Below are 15,625 nucleotides of genomic sequence, written 5' to 3'. Positions count from 1 at the left end.
TTATGGGGACCAAATGTCTCCACAAGTATAGTAATACCAGTAATGTTTTACCTTTCAGGGACATTTTTAAGGCCCCCATGAGGAAACAAGCTTATAAATCATACATATAATGATGTTTTTTTGAAAATCTAAATATGCAGAAAGTTTTCTGTGATTGATAGGTTTAGGGGTAGGGTTAGTGTAGGGGGGTATAATATACAGTTATACAGTATAAGTATAAAATCATTTACGCTTATGGAATGTCCCCATAATGATAGGAATACCAGTGTGTGTGTGCGCACGCGTGTGTGTGTTTTTGTTTTGTTTTGTTTTTTGTATAATCCCAGGAGTAATCCCAGGAAGAATCCTTCTTCCAGTTACAGTGGCTTCTGCAGCAACTGTTCCATTAGGAAAACATCATGCTAAGCTTGATGTGCACAGTCTTATTGCCATGATCCTGTGAATAGCAGCCATGAACCCAATAAACATAAAACCCCTACAATATCATGGCACATGGTCCAGCGCAAACGAGCAGCATACTATTTTTGATGTAAATAAAGTCCTTGTTGATCTTCGTTCCTTTAACTGAGCTCATCAATGTGGGAAAATTTCCGCGTGAGGACACAAACATTCTAGGTCAGGTTAATTCTAAAGATTGCATAAGAAATGTCTTTGAACAGAAGTAATCACAGAACTTGGTCAAGAAACATATCAGGCAGAATTTATTGCTTCAGACATGTATGCTTTGAGGAACAGCTGTACATTTCTGGAAACATCCATTGTTGTAAAAGGGCACATTAATGACTCACTTGAACACTTTTCATGATTCATTCTCTTATAGGCCTGAGTGGCATACAGAAGAGAGGAGCTTAATGGCTCTTGTAGTTGGCCTCTTAATGAGCTACACATCATCCATTGGGTCACTTAGTTATTTGTGCCGTCTCACTTCCATGTAACAAGTTCAGAATAGAATGATTACAGGATAAAAACCAAATCTTCCCGAGTCACATTTTCGCAGTAACAAGGTCATTGTTCTTTCCTCCATGTAATTCCCCAAGTAAGTAGCCATGCGTTTCAGTTGAAGGCCAGAAATGGCATTATGGTGTGACATTTCCATTTTAACATGCTTGACAACAGCAGGTTCCACCTTTCTACTGTATGTCTGACCTTCTTTCTGTCTTTTTTCCTGTCTTCACATTTTGAGAATCTGAAAAAAATTAGTCTATGTAAATATTTCGGTTACACTTTATTTTAAGGTGTCATTGTTACAGTGTCATTATATATTTAAGTACTGAGTAATAATAATTAACAACATGTACTAACTATAGGGTTAGGGTAGGATTAGGATTTGGTTGAGGGTTAATTGCATGTAATTATGCATAACTTACTCTTATTACTATGGTAAGTACATGTAACCTATGTAACAAGGACACTGTCAAATAAAGTGTTATCAATATTTCTTTTATTTCATTTTCAGAACTTTTTACCTGATCATTTCACATTAGTCTTGGTAATGCAAAAAAAATATCGCTAGGTGTCAACATTTAAGGCTTTTGCTGACTCGTTCCAACCTCAAAACCCACTGACCAATTTACAACACAGAGAAAAGTATGAAAATGGCTGCCACCTAAACAGCACGAAAAGCCAAGTTAAAAACTATTAACTGTAAAGAAATGGCATATTCTGTCAAAGCCTACAGTATTTCACAACACAATCTGCATTTTCACCATCAGCAAGCTAGCTTCCATTCATGTCGCTTTGGCTGCACATTGGAGTAGCATAGCAGAACCATTTTCAGCTCTTCCTCACTAATGTTAAGCCGCATCTACAGTACATTAAAAGCAAAGCAAAAACAAGCTATGTACAAATGATTCGAAAGTCTTAGCTGCAACCCGACCTTGTTCACCTAGCAGAATATCTTGGTCTTAAGTGTGAAAAGCTGCCTAAGGTGCACAATTCTATTGAGCTACTTCAAAAAAGCTTAGAAAAAATGACAAATGAAAGTGAAATCAGTGATTGCGGGACATTCCCGAGTAATCGTATGAAGTAATCCCTCTGAAGGCAACATTTTTAGCATGTCTAAAAACATAGCATAGCATCTGCCTGCCTTACACCACTGATGCTAAAGCTATTAAACATTAAGTAGAGAAGCCTCAAGTCCATTAATACAAAGCAAGGGTTTCATTATAAGCAATTACCCATTACAACATAGTAGAAAACGGTTTTTGCATAGCATTTGGCCTTGCTGTACTTCTTTTCATAAATCATTTTTTAGTCTGTGATAAATGTTGATGCCAAATGCATAAATTTTTGTTCAGGTCCTTTGGAAACTTTTCATGAATGAAATGGTAGCTTGTATGGCACTCATTTCATTGTAAGATGAATGCAATTACGATGGAAGTGGAAACCAGGGAAATATAAAACAAGAAGTCAAGGCAAATATGGCAATTATATTCCCATGCAATTTATGATGTCAGGAAAGAAATGCAAGGAGAGCACTCCTCTTATAGGTTAGCGAAGTGAGAGGTGCAGTAAATGAGTGCTCGTCATCATTTTCAGCGAGGATAGCATGTTGCTGAATACTGAAGTGGAGAAGAAAAAGAGGCTGTGAAGGGAATGTTGCGGTGGCGTCGGGTATTTTGTGTGGGTTAAACGGCACCTTTAATCACCGGTTCCCTGTTGAGGTATGTGGCCCAGTAGACCAAGTTAAAAGTCCCAAAGAGGACCGGGAACACTATCCGGGACATCTTGTCAATTTTGCTGACGCTGTTGTAGGTCTTTTTGGGGTCCATTGCGGGCTTGGTCTCAGCGCTCTTCAACTGAACAGTGGTGCTGTTGGAGATGGTGGAGATAGCCGCATCCTTTGTGATGTTGGGGGTGAAGTTAACTCCAGATGAACAGGCATTGTTCGGCTTTTTGGAGAGTGCCAGTGGGTCTTTTTTCTGTGGTTGAGAAAGGTGAGGAGAAGATATTTTTAGAGTCAAGAGATTTCAAACGAGATTGTCAGTGTAAGAATGAAGCTGCTAACTAGTTTGGAGAAAGCCCAGATAATGAACCAGTTTGAAGGTCGTACACTTCTAATTAAAGGTGAAATACAGTCAGGGTTAACAGAGATCTGACTCAGAACATTAAACAATGGCTTCCGCAGGGCCAGCAGAAGAAATTAATTAATAAAGCAACAGTATAATAATGGAGCAGTCGAGACTGTGGTTCAGACAGTAGATTGAACTTGATTTACTCAAGAGTATGTGCAAATGACTTTGAGGCAGTTTTTAAAGTAAAATGCCATTTAGTTTATCACAGTAATCTTCTGTTCTCAATCAGTGAGACTTTCTGAGACATTACATACTATAATTACTTTAGATTGAAGAGAGGACGTGGTTACAGCTCTAAAACTCCTGCTGTACCGCATATATCCAGTACTTCCAGTACTTTCAGGTGGGTAGAGGTAATCTGTCACCATGCCAATGAACAAAAGCATTGAGTTGCTTATAGAAAGCCCATTTACTTTACTATCTTGGCTTAAAGGAATAGAGCTTTAAAGCTTAAAAGATATGCAAAAGCACCATTAAAATTGTCCAATCAAGCCAAATGTGATGTACTACAAGTCTTCTGAAGCCATACGAAAGCTAAAGAACAGACCAAAATTTATGTCGAGTTCGTTAAAGAACTTCGTTAAACAAACCCACCCCTCTCTTCATCGCTCCGCCTCCAAAATTCATGAACACTTAACAGCCCGCACATAACTGCCTTGCTCCAAGCTGGTCTCGAACCCCTATTGCCGGCATGCGAGACCGGAGCGCTAACAAGGACATTAAACACAGGCTTCTCTATTCTGGTGTCACTAGCTGGCCTCCATTACACACGCATTGCAAGAGTGGATGTCTATTTATAATAGCAGATCTCTCTTTCAACAGTATTTCTTCAAATCTCCTTCTTGCTCACTCTCTCTCGTCCACCATCATATGCCCCCTAATGCTGATTGGCTATACGTTTATTGTGGTGCTCGGTCAGACCAACTTTCCAACAGCGTTTTTGAAAAAACGTTTACTGTACATTTAAATTCTGTTTATTCAGCAAGGATAGATTAAATTGATCAAAAGTGATGGTAACGACTAAATTAAAAAAAAAACAAAAAAAACAGTATTTTTATATTTCAAATAAATGCTGTTCTTTTGAACTTTTTATTCATCAAAGAATGCTGAAAAATATATAACGCTTTACACAAAAATATTAAGCAGCACAGCTGTTTTCAATATTGATAATAATAAAATCTTAAGCATCAAATCAGCTAATTAGAATTATTTCTGAGGGATCGTCTCAGGATGTGTATGCAACCAGGGTCCCTGAGAAGGGGAACAAGACGCTGCCTCTTAGTGTTGGCGCTATGGGGAATGTGTGACCGGTGACACTTCAATATTCATTGGAAAGCCTGTCAGTATAAAAGGTCGCCTGTATTACACATCATCAACTCTTTTGTCTGAAGGAGAAGTGCAGGCAAACCAGTGAGGCATGGCAATGAGACACAGTGTCTCGGTCCTCCTACTCAGGGAAATTGGTTGCATATGCTACCTGAGATGTTCCCTTTCGAAGTGGAATTTCAACACTGTGTCTTGGTGTTGACAATATGGGGAATCAATAACCACTATGCTATGCTGAAGGCGTGCCTGCTTCACTAAGCTGTGAATATGCACAAACACAGTGGCCATAGCATTAAATGACTCTACGGAACTCAGCCGGAGTCAAGAGTGCGTCATCCCCAACGGTGCATCCTATGTGACTTGCAAAAAGCTATAAAGTGGAGCTACTCCCTAAGCCAATATCCCTGGGTGCTAGGGAAAAAATCCCCAAGCTCCTATGCTCCATAGCAAGAGAGGTCCCGGCTAGTACAATCTTCCTCCCTCCCTTGCAGCACAAGGCCTCAGCCCAAAGCCCAAAGAGCAGAGCTATAAGGGGAGATAAACAACATAGCCTCGGCTGTGTTGAAGTATGCCTCGCTATCACCTTAGCAATTCTGCCTGAGAGGCTCTTAGGGAGCAGCCTACCAAAGGGAGCATGCAGGGTGCCAAAAACCTCAGTCCTTTGGGCTCCAACATAGTCAAGTAGCGGAACTACTTGTTTTTGTTAAATGTAGCCGAACTCCATTATGCCCAAGCTACAACCTTCATCACTGACACCGAACCAAGGAGGAGCATTCGTCTTTATCGTTATTTACAATGGGAGGCAAAAAAGAGAAGTAGTTTGCCCATTACCTCTCATTCGCCAAGCTCTATATGCCAAGGCAGCTGCAGGGGAGCTTACACCCTACTTAAAAACCTATATATCCATGGGGGAGAGCAGCTCATAGGGTATGACTTCAGTAGGAACTTCTCACAAAATCCGTTATAGCTAGCGATTCTCTTCTTCTTCTTCTTCTTCTTTCTATATTAATCTATATTATGCGACAGATAAAAAGGAGGGGTGACCCCTACTTCTACTTGTCTGCATTCTCAACACGGATCATACTAAAGAGGCATAAAAAAAAAAAAAACCAAAGGGGAGCAATATCCCTACTTCAAGACCCAACAACAGTTGGGGAGGGAGGTAAACGAAGTAGAGGGATGCTCTACCCATATAACTCCATTCACCCTGCATCAACCCTAAGGTGGCACCTGTCTAGAGGGAGCAGGTGAAAAGAACTGGATGTCCTCAGACATGTGACTGCTTTCCGACACCTCGCCGAATGCATGAATGTGCCAGCATGCATACCTTTCTTTTTACTACTCAGCGCGACAGAGAGAGCAGTTCTGCTTTGTTTTCTTAAAAAAAAGAAAACTATTCAATCCCTTTGTAAATTCACCCTCTAGAAGCACTGAAGAAGTTTAAGAGTGTAGAATTGTTTTTTACTCTAACAAAACACAAACTCTACTCCAGTTAAAAAAGGCAACTGGAACAAGAAGAGGTGCATCATCTCACTGTAACCATCCTTCTTAACCGTTACCCTCAACAGTGCTTAACATCAAGTATTCCACTGGACCAATCAGATGACAGGTCGTAATTATTGCAACACACATCACTTACGACATCATCAGTCCAGCTTCAGAGCCTGATGTAAGCGTTTAACCTCTTGTGCCCCAGCGCCCTTCTCCTTCACTTATTCTTTCCGACCACTTTTTATCAATTGTCTCCCTAAGCCTCCAGCTCTCCCTGTGCCTCCAGCTGTCTGAAGACGGGCCAGGAGAATTGGAGTCACTGGAAGGCGAAATGAAACCGAAATGATAGCAGCTGCTGTTTGTTTGGTGGCACGGAGAGCCAAGTCTGTGGTGTAGTGCAGCTCAATGACTGCTTCAGGAGACAGTCCCCATATCCAAATTTCTCAGCAGATATGCCTGCAGAACAGTCATTGGGCCCTATCATACACACGGCGCAATGCGGCGCCAGGTGCGATGCAAGTGTTTTTTGCTAGTTTCAGCCTGACGCAGTTATCATTTTCACGTCCTGCGCCACTGCGCCTGCGTTGTTTAAATAGCATGCGTGCTGGTCTTAAAATGAGTTGTGTCCAGGCGCATTATTGGCGCGTTGCTATTTTGAGGCAACTGAAATATACTGTGCCATTGACTTTAGACCAGGTTTTTGTTGGTCAATGACCCAGTCTATTTCAGTTAGTATTTTTTTTTGTTATTTAAAGTGCGCATTAGTAATATGAGCCTATAGGCGGGTGCACAACACGCTAACACTCTGCTTATTACACACACAGAGCAGCACCCAAACATGCCAAATATTAAAAATAAAAGGATTACAATGTAAAAGATTATTATTGTGTACATAAAGATATGGTGGAATCCGGCTTGTCCAGCAGATGGTCTGCTTGTGCACTTTAACCTCGCGCACGAGCAGATCAATCTCCTCTCTTTCCGCTTGCAAATTCCGGCATGTAAATAGGGAATCCGCCATTGGCGCGAGCACAACTGGCTTTTAAAGGGAATGGGAGATGAGACTCTGATTGGTTTATTGCACGTTACGCCCAAAACACACCCATTTCTCATTAAGAGAATAGGGACAACCCTTTTAGACAATGCACCGGGCACACCGACCGTTTTTCCTGTCGTTAAACTAGCAAAAGTGGATTCGGACACGCCCTAAGTTCACTTGCGCCATGCGCTTTAGACCATGCGCTTAGGCTACGTTCACACTGCAGGCTGAAACGACCCAATTCCGATTTTTTTGCCCCTATGCGACCTGTATCTGATCTTTTCGTGACAGTCTGAACGACACAGATCCGATCTTTTCAAATGCGACCCAGGCCACTTGGGTATGTGGTCCCAAATCCGATACATATCCGATCTTTTGAAATGCGACTTCAGTCTGAACGGCCAGGTCGCATGTATCCGACCCGCACGTCATTGATACGCGAAAAACGTCATAATTCTGCGTTGAAGTAGTCGTCGGTTTGAAAACGGACTGCATATTCGTCGAGCTGAGGTAAATCTGCCGAACGGGTCGACCTCGACGAGCCCGTTAATTAAAAAAAATAAATAAAAGCCCACGGCCATTATATATACGTTATGTTAACTTATTTGTGCTGAATCTGATATTAGATAGGTCAGCGGCTGCTGTCTGGCTCTTGTGTAACGGTCGCTGCGCGTGCTCGTGTGTGTGTGTGTGTGAGAGAGAGAATCACAGTTAAAGTTTAGCTACTTCCGCAAACAACAAGTGACGTCGTTGACCGTTGAGTACTCTTCTGCGCATGCGGGTCACTTCTGGGTCATTTCACGTTCACACAGGAGATCACAAAAGGTCGCATTTAATTGGAAATGTGAACGGCCTTGCAAAAAAATCGAATTTTTTCAAAAAATCGGAATTAAGCATTAAGCCCTGCAGTGTGAACGTAGCCTTAGATCGTTAAAATAGGGCCCAGAGTCTCCCAAATCATAATCAAAGGTGCCTGAAGGCTCAAAAACCACCTCTGTTTTGTTCTCATTGAGATGCAAAAAATTTACAGAAAACCAAGACTTAATGTCAGACAGACACGCAACTAAGGATCATAAGCCTGTTTTATCATTATGCTTCAAGGGCAGATAAATGTGGGTGTCATCAGCATAGAAATGAATTGACACCCCATGCTTGGTAAAAATTAACCCCAAAGGAAGCATTTATAGTTAGAACAAAACAGGAGCCAAAATGGAGCCTTGAGAAACTCCAAAATTCAAGGCACAGCTGGATGAAGAAAAACCATTGAGACAAACAGGGAAAGATCTATCATCAAGATAGGATTTAAACCAGTCCAGAGCACAACCTTTAATACCCACAGATTGTTCAAGGCATGAGATAAGGATTTTGTGGTCAACTGTATAAAAAGCAGTGAACATTTTGAACTTTTAAAAGTGCAGACTCGGTACTATGATGCTTCCTGAACCCAGATTGAAAATTTTCTAAAAATATTATTTGACTCTAATAAAAACTCCACAATTGTAATAAAACAACCTTCTCTAACTTAAGGCTTTTGAAATAAAACATACATTTGAAATAGGTCTATAGCTTGATAAGATGGTCGGATCTAGATTGTCATTCATCCCTTGAGAAGAGGGCCAAGCATGAGCGAAGCTTGTCACAGTGAACGCATCCAGCCCCCTCGTGTGCTGAACATGCATGCTCCGCTACCAAGCAAACAACGCAAAGATCATGGGTGTCCTCAGGTGTCATAAAACGAGGACACAGCACTTTCTAAAGCATTTGCTGCTTGTGGTTACATGTGGGTGTTCCCTATAGCGTCAACACCAAGGTGCAGCATCGAAGTTCCACTTCAAAAGTAACACTGAAGACTATGTAATGGCTGATTCAAATTCAAATAAATTACATTTTAAAATGTATTAAAATAGAAAATAAAAAGTTATTTTAAATTGTAATAATTTTTCACAAAATTACTGTTTTTTACTGTATTTATGATCAAATGTGTGTATAAATATAAACTATAATGCCAATAATGAACAGTCTTTTGTCTACATCACTTATTGCTCTTGCCTAAAGAAGGACCCCACAACAGTGGTTTTGGGCTTTTAGAAAGACTCCTCAGCAGGAGAGGAGGAATAAGCTGGTGTTTGATAAAAAAAAAAAAAAAACTGAGGGTGACATTTAAGAAAGCTGTGCTGGAGGTCCAAATCTGACCTTCAGAGGTCTAACTGTAGAGCCTTTACTAACACACTCACCACAGTGACATGTGCACTGACCGCTTTGAATTCTGTTTTGTTCAGTGTGAATGAAAAATTGCCACCTGGGTGAAAATGGATCTTGCATAAGGGGAAACCTGGCATTTACATGTACATCAAACAAGCAGCTCTCAGAAATTTCAATGAAGTGGCTGGTCTGAAGGGCATTCTGGGTAAAGGCTAAAAATTCATCCTGTAGAATTTCAAAATGTGACATCCATCAGCAGCTAACACAAATGCAGCACATCTAATAAAGCCGCTAACATGAGTTAGTGTCACTCTCTGAAATGTTGTGACTGAGCACTTTCCAGCTGTTTGTGTGTCTCGAAACAATTAGAAAAAGCACATTATATAACCGTTTCGAGGGACGCAATATATTGCAACCTTCACGTCAAACAGAACTGAACTGACATGTTATGCAATTGCACTCAAAAAATACACTTTCTGAGAGTTGAACATCACATATGCACAAACACTCAAACACATACTAACTTACTTTAGGCTGCTGGGCTTCCAATGCCTTCTTTCCATCCCATGCCCAGCTGCGTTTGGTAAAGTAGTTGACTGTGGCAAACTCAATAAGCGCTGAAAACACAAAGGCATAGCAAACGGCGATGAACCAATCCATGGCGGTGGCATACGCCACTTTGGGAAGAGAGTTGCGTGCGCTGATGCTGAGGGTGGTCATGGTCAACACTGTGGTCACACCTGTCGAGGATCAAACATAGATATTAAGAATATTATAAGATAAGAGTTCTCTAAAGCAAAATAAATACACTACTGGTAAAAAAAAGAAGGTTTTTTTTATGTTTTAAGTGTCTTATGCCCTACTCTGGTCTTCATTGTTACATGATCCTTTCAGAAATCATTCTAACATGCTGATTTGGTGCTCCAAAAACATTTATTAAAATCATTGTTGAATTTTTTTTTGCTGCTAAATATTTTTGAGGAAACCATGATATAATACCATTAAGATATGATTTTTTAAAAATACAAATAAATAATATAAAATAAATAAATACATTTATTCAGCAAGAACACATTAAATTTATAGACATTTATGTTAAAAAAAGATTTCTTGATTGAGCACCAAATCAGTATATTAGAGTTATTTCTGAAGAATCCTGTGAAGTAATGGCTGCTGAAAATTCAGCTTTGCCATCACAAAAATAGAAACAGAATAAGCAAAAAGAAAGCAGTTGTTTTAGATTGTAATAATATTTTACAGTATTACTGTATTTTTGAATAAAAGCCATTTTGATGAGCATGAGACTTCTTTAAAAACATTAAAAAAAAAAAATTATCCCAAACTGTTGACCAGTAGTGTAAATAAAAAATAAAATAAAATAATAGAATAGAATACCATCTAAATCCTTAAAGTTTGCATCTTTGTAAAACTCCATGAATCAAATAACACACTTAATTTAAAAAGGTATTCTTTAAAATATATAAGTGTAAGACTATAATTAATTTTTTTAAATGTAAAAGTGTTAAACTGTAACTTATTCATGCAAGGCATGTAATGCTTTTAAAATAAAATGATTTGTGTGCCGAAAATGATAACAGTAATCCATCAAAATCTTTTCATTCATTTTGTGAATGTCACTACCAGTGAGCAGGGAAATTTTGTCTTTCATCCAACATAATTCTTTTAATTTTAAAAATACTTTGCATGAATACAATATTGGTTCATGAATCATAAAATCATCTTAACAACAAAACAAACCAAACCAGCGGGGAATGCTGACATTAAGATCATTTCATTCCCAGAAATGCAGTTTATTCTATCAAAGAAAAAGAAAAAAGTACAATAGGTAGCAATGCATCAGTGCAGTTCAAATATAATTGTTTTTAAATTTCAAACATGCCCTTAGAGTGACAGTATTAATAATGAATCATTCTTTATGCAAAGCACCTGAGAATAGTTCTGGAGAATTGCTGAAGGAGCAGAGGTGTTCTGTCCCTGTCAGAGGGAGATCTGCAGATCGCCCCAGGCAGTGGACACAGAGACTTTTAGACATAAATAGCTATGGTACTACAGAGTCTTAGGCATCAGCTCCGGGATTTCTCAGCCTCGGGCTATGCAAATAAAATACTGTCACATGTGCGATATCAGTGAACGGGTCTTTAAACCTCTGTTCATGGATATTTGTGTATGTGTGTGAGAAAGTTTTATGTTTTGATGTATCATTTGTTGGCCAGTAATAGAGACGTTGTTTGCGTGGGCACAAATTTCTTGTGGACTGTCTGCTCGCTTATTATTGCTGATTATTTCCAAGATACAATTCAAGGCATCAGAATTAAATGGGAATGGCAGTGTGAATTCAGAAACAGTCATCTGAGTGGATTAGTTCTTCATTCCCTCTGATTGAATCAGTCAATTCTGATTTCCATTTTGATGAGAATTATCGATGTAAGCAAAACATTAACTGATGGCCAAAAGGAGCAACAGCTAAGAATCCATATATGCTAGACGAGTGAAAAGGGAATATAGTTATAAAAGATGCTCTGCATACAGTCAGGCCTTGGGGAGTAAATATCTGATGCTATGAAGTACACTAATGAGTTTTTAAAGGTGCAATCAGTGAGTGTTTTTATGTAAGAGATCTATAATCACTGGAAAAATCTATTAGCTTTAGCATACATTTTTAAGAAACCACATAAGCTACTATAAGGATATATTTGGATTCACTTATTAGATGGAGGCCCGGTCCGTGTAGAATAAAACCTTTCTTTTTTTCTTTCTTTTTTAAAAAATCTGAAATATCAACAAACAAACAAAAAAAATCAGTCTTAGAGATCTATAATAACTGAAGAAAGCTATTAGCATCAACGTTAGCATTTTCTAAACTTTTCAAGCAAATCACCTATAAGCTATAAACATTATACGGTTAATTTGGGATTTCTCAAGAAAGAAAGATGCTTTTTGTGTCCAGAATCAGATGGTGAATTTACACCATCAACCAGCAGGGCTAACAGCAGGTTAATGTTAACTTAAACTATATATATAAATATATATAATAATAATTTATATAGCGCTTTTCTCGGCACTCAAAGCGCTTTACATAGAAGAGGGAATCTCCTCAACCACCACCAGTGTGCAGCATCCACCTGGATGATGCGACGGCAGCCATATTGCGCCAGAACGCCCACCACACACCAGATATAAACAATAATAAAAAAATTATAAAAAATAAATAAATAAATATATATATATATATATATATAAACTGAACATTTATAAACTAAATTATAAGTTGAAGTACTAAAATTTCAACAACAACAAAAAAAGAAAAAAGGAAAACAAATTAAAACTATGTAGAAATATACATCTTTTTTAAATTACAAAATCTCAACGTGATCTCAACGTGGCAGCTTCCATGAGGGGGTGAACCGATTGATGTGGATTAAAAACGAAATCTGTATAAAATCTGAATTGCCAGAAAAAGCACTAACCGAAGACAGTCCTGGCAGGGACAGATTCACGGTTGAGCCAGAATGAGACTTGGGACAGAATGACAGTCATGAAGCAGGGCATGTAAGTCTGAATCACAAAGTAACCGATCTTCCTCTTCAGGTAGAAATGGGCCATCATGACTGTGTATTGACCTGCAGGGGGAACAATGAAACAGAAGAATGAAATGAGAGAAAGGATGAGAATCGAAAACAGTAATGGAAAAATAAGTAAGAGAAGAAACAAAGGGACTAAGAGAGGGAGGGATAGAGTGTGATTAAACTCTTGGGGGGATAAGTGCAAACCAGCTGAGAGGTTTAAAAAGAAAATGAGAAAAAGAGAGAGAGAGAGAGAGAGCGAGAGAGGGGTGGTGATACACAAGTCAATGGAAGATAGAGACATAATAATATGAGACAAATCAAAACAACTGGGAAGTGATGCGATTATGGAATTTTCCAACAGTACTGTCAGTATTCTTATAGGGAAGCACTTTGACATCCTGGTTGTTGGTCTCATTAGCACCAAATAGTGGACAGTTTCTGTAATGTCTGACCACAAAAATGATTTCACTGTGTTTTAGTAAAAAAGAACAACTTATTATAATAAATCACTTTAAATGAATAAAAACTGCATAAATCACCAGTATGGAATGGATAGAATCATCTAAATAAAAATGACATTTATGGTGTGTTTAAGAGCTGTCAAACTGTGTTCTGGAACATGGTGAGGTAAATCATTAACTAGAATAGAAATGAGAATACAGAGTGAAAAAACTATATATCCTGTTAACCAAGCGAAGATTGAATTTGAAGCTTTAAAAAAAAAAAAAAAAATCCTTTTGAGCCACACAGTCTGATAAACTATAGAAAATCCACTGATGACTGCTGCTTTCTCCTGGCAAAATCGGATTTTTGTGTCCCACTAATCCCTTGTCACAATCTGCATCCTGTAGGCTCTCTCTCTCTCTCTCTCTATCTCTCTCTCTCTCTCTCTCTCTCTCTCTCTCTCACACACACACACACTGTCACACGTCTGTCTCTCGCTCTTTCAATAGTTCCATCCATTCTGTCAGGCCAGGCCATCCGCGTTTAGGATATAGCACGCAGAAAGAGAGTGAGGGAACAAAAGAAGAGGGAAAACAACACAGCGAAAACGCAAAATCTAGTCGGAATCAGAGGGGATAGATCAAGTGGATCAGATGAAGAGCACAACAAGCTGTTGAGCCTTGGAAGTCAAGGAAAAGTTTGAACATCGTGAGGGCCCTGGGGGCAAAGATGTCCTCATCACGAGGGGCTCGTCGCATCCCCTTCGGCTCGCTCGGCCCTTTATTTCAATGACAGGGAAGAAAGCACAACTGGCAGCGCCCCATTTCAGATATTGCGCCTTGGATGTGCCCTGCTGGGTGGGAATCTTCTGAGAGCTGCAAACATGCGACTGTGGTGGATTTTACTGCTAAGTTTTTGGAGTGTTTATGGAGAACTCCCATTCATAGCAGAGAACAACGCTGCCATGCTGGTCAACTGGTGAGTGGTCTGCTTTCCTACGCTTCAAAAAAATAAACAATAAAAATAACAAAGCATTGAAAGTCGACAGGAACAGATGAGCATCTGAAGGGGTCAGCTTCTAAATCAATTTGAAACAGTTGGGAAGGGCAGGTGCTATTTTCTGGATGGAAGTTCTTATTAATAAAAGGTGACAGGTTATCTGGATGTCTTTACAGTGTGGGCCATGTGATTGAATGTTGACATTTCCACCAGAAATAATTTCACCCCTGTATGGCAGACTCTAGACACTAGTCTTTTTTTTTCTCCCTTCTTTGCTCTTTCTTTCTTCTCCACCGGGTTTTCTAAGTTGAGCTAATGACCCTGCGCTCATAATATGAAGTACTGGTGGATCTATTTCTGACTTTGTAAAGAGGTTTGCACCTCAGATTAGCAGCAGTAATGACCAGCTGACCTTTGTCCTGCAAGTCAGCCATGACAGGGGTGGAGGGGGAAAGCTTGTTTAGCCTGGAAGCTTGTTTCTAAAAAAGCTTTTGGCTACCTGATGACAGCTGGCGTACTTTGATGTGTAAATCAATCAGAGTGAGAAAGAGAGATGGCTCAGCAGGGTTCAAAACATGACATGGTCAGCGCAGTTGATAGTGTTTTCCTAGCTCACGATCAAAGTACGATAATGTCTTATTGAATATGACTGGACGCCAGCTCAGCACGGTTATCCATATATGTACATCGGAAAAAGGGGAAGCCCCCGACACCCTCCCCCATGCTTAATGATTACAAAGCTAGAGGCAGCAATGATATGAGTGTATTACAAGTCCTCTTTACATAACCGAATTAAGCAGATGCCGGCTATGCCCCCTTCTCCCCCTAGTTCAGCTCCCATGTGTCTCTTGCCGGCTTGAGCCAATGGCGGCTGACCGACGTCACATGGTAAAAGCACAACTGATGGGTAGGCATGAGGATTTACTCTCCAGACCCAATGGCTCAGGATAAGTGTTGTTTTTTCCCCTCCCTCCCTCTCTATCTTCATCTCTTCCTATACTCACGCTGGTCCTAGAGACAGCTGGCCATGAGTGGGAGGTGTACTGAAATCCTCATCATCATTTGTCATCCAGCTTGATTTGAAAAAGCTATAATCACTATAGCTATCACTTTATTTAAGAGAGACGACGTCACATGATGTAGAAGAATAAAACTGAAAGGGTGTGATGCAACACATTATGTTCCAGAAAATAATCCATGAGATGCAACAGGTTAGAAGATCAGAACAAAAAATGACTTACTGGCAAGTAAATAAAATGTCAGTGGAGAGCTCTATAAGGGACTGCAATGTGGACTTTATTAAGAAATGCATTGTAATTAATGGACATCAAACTGTAAGCTAAACTATTATTTTAATCTAAATTTAACACACACACACATATACTGTATATATATAAAATAAAAAAATAAAAAAACATTGTGTATAAAACTATAAACATAAAAATAAACACAAATATAACAAT

General features: G+C 39.4%; 2 protein-coding genes across 6 annotated transcripts in view; one reads left to right on the top strand and one right to left on the bottom strand.

Annotated features, from left to right (window-relative positions):
• Positions 1-678: 678 nt before the first annotated feature.
• The window catches only part of gabra5 (gamma-aminobutyric acid type A receptor subunit alpha5), a 39,739-nt gene continuing 24,792 nt past the window's right edge, over positions 679-15,625 (bottom strand). For all 3 annotated transcript variants that reach the window (XM_082137269.1, XM_082137267.1, XM_082137268.1), the window contains 3 exons: positions 12,621-12,773; positions 9,661-9,872; positions 679-2,921 (listed from right to left, as the gene is read on the bottom strand). In XM_082137269.1, coding sequence (XP_081993395.1) covers positions 2,628-2,921; positions 9,661-9,872; positions 12,621-12,773 — 659 coding nt within the window. In that variant the 3' untranslated portion in view covers positions 679-2,627. The remainder of the gene's footprint in view (positions 2,922-9,660; positions 9,873-12,620; positions 12,774-15,625) is intronic.
• The window catches only part of gabrb3 (gamma-aminobutyric acid type A receptor subunit beta3), a 65,857-nt gene continuing 63,478 nt past the window's right edge, over positions 13,247-15,625 (top strand). The window contains exon 1 of one of the 3 annotated variants that reach the window (XM_082137260.1): positions 13,247-14,141. In XM_082137260.1, the coding sequence (XP_081993386.1) occupies positions 14,047-14,141 (95 nt within the window). In that variant the 5' untranslated portion in view covers positions 13,247-14,046. The remainder of the gene's footprint in view (positions 14,142-15,625) is intronic. The other 2 variants (XM_082137262.1, XM_082137259.1) reach the window with 2 other exon arrangements.

The sequence above is a fragment of the Leuciscus leuciscus genome (assembly GCF_965113295.1).
Source record: "Leuciscus leuciscus genome assembly, chromosome: 14".
Taxonomy (NCBI): Eukaryota; Metazoa; Chordata; class Actinopteri; order Cypriniformes; family Leuciscidae; genus Leuciscus; species Leuciscus leuciscus.
Note: the sequence above shows the minus strand (reverse complement) of the source record. Positions and strands in the feature narration are given on the sequence as shown.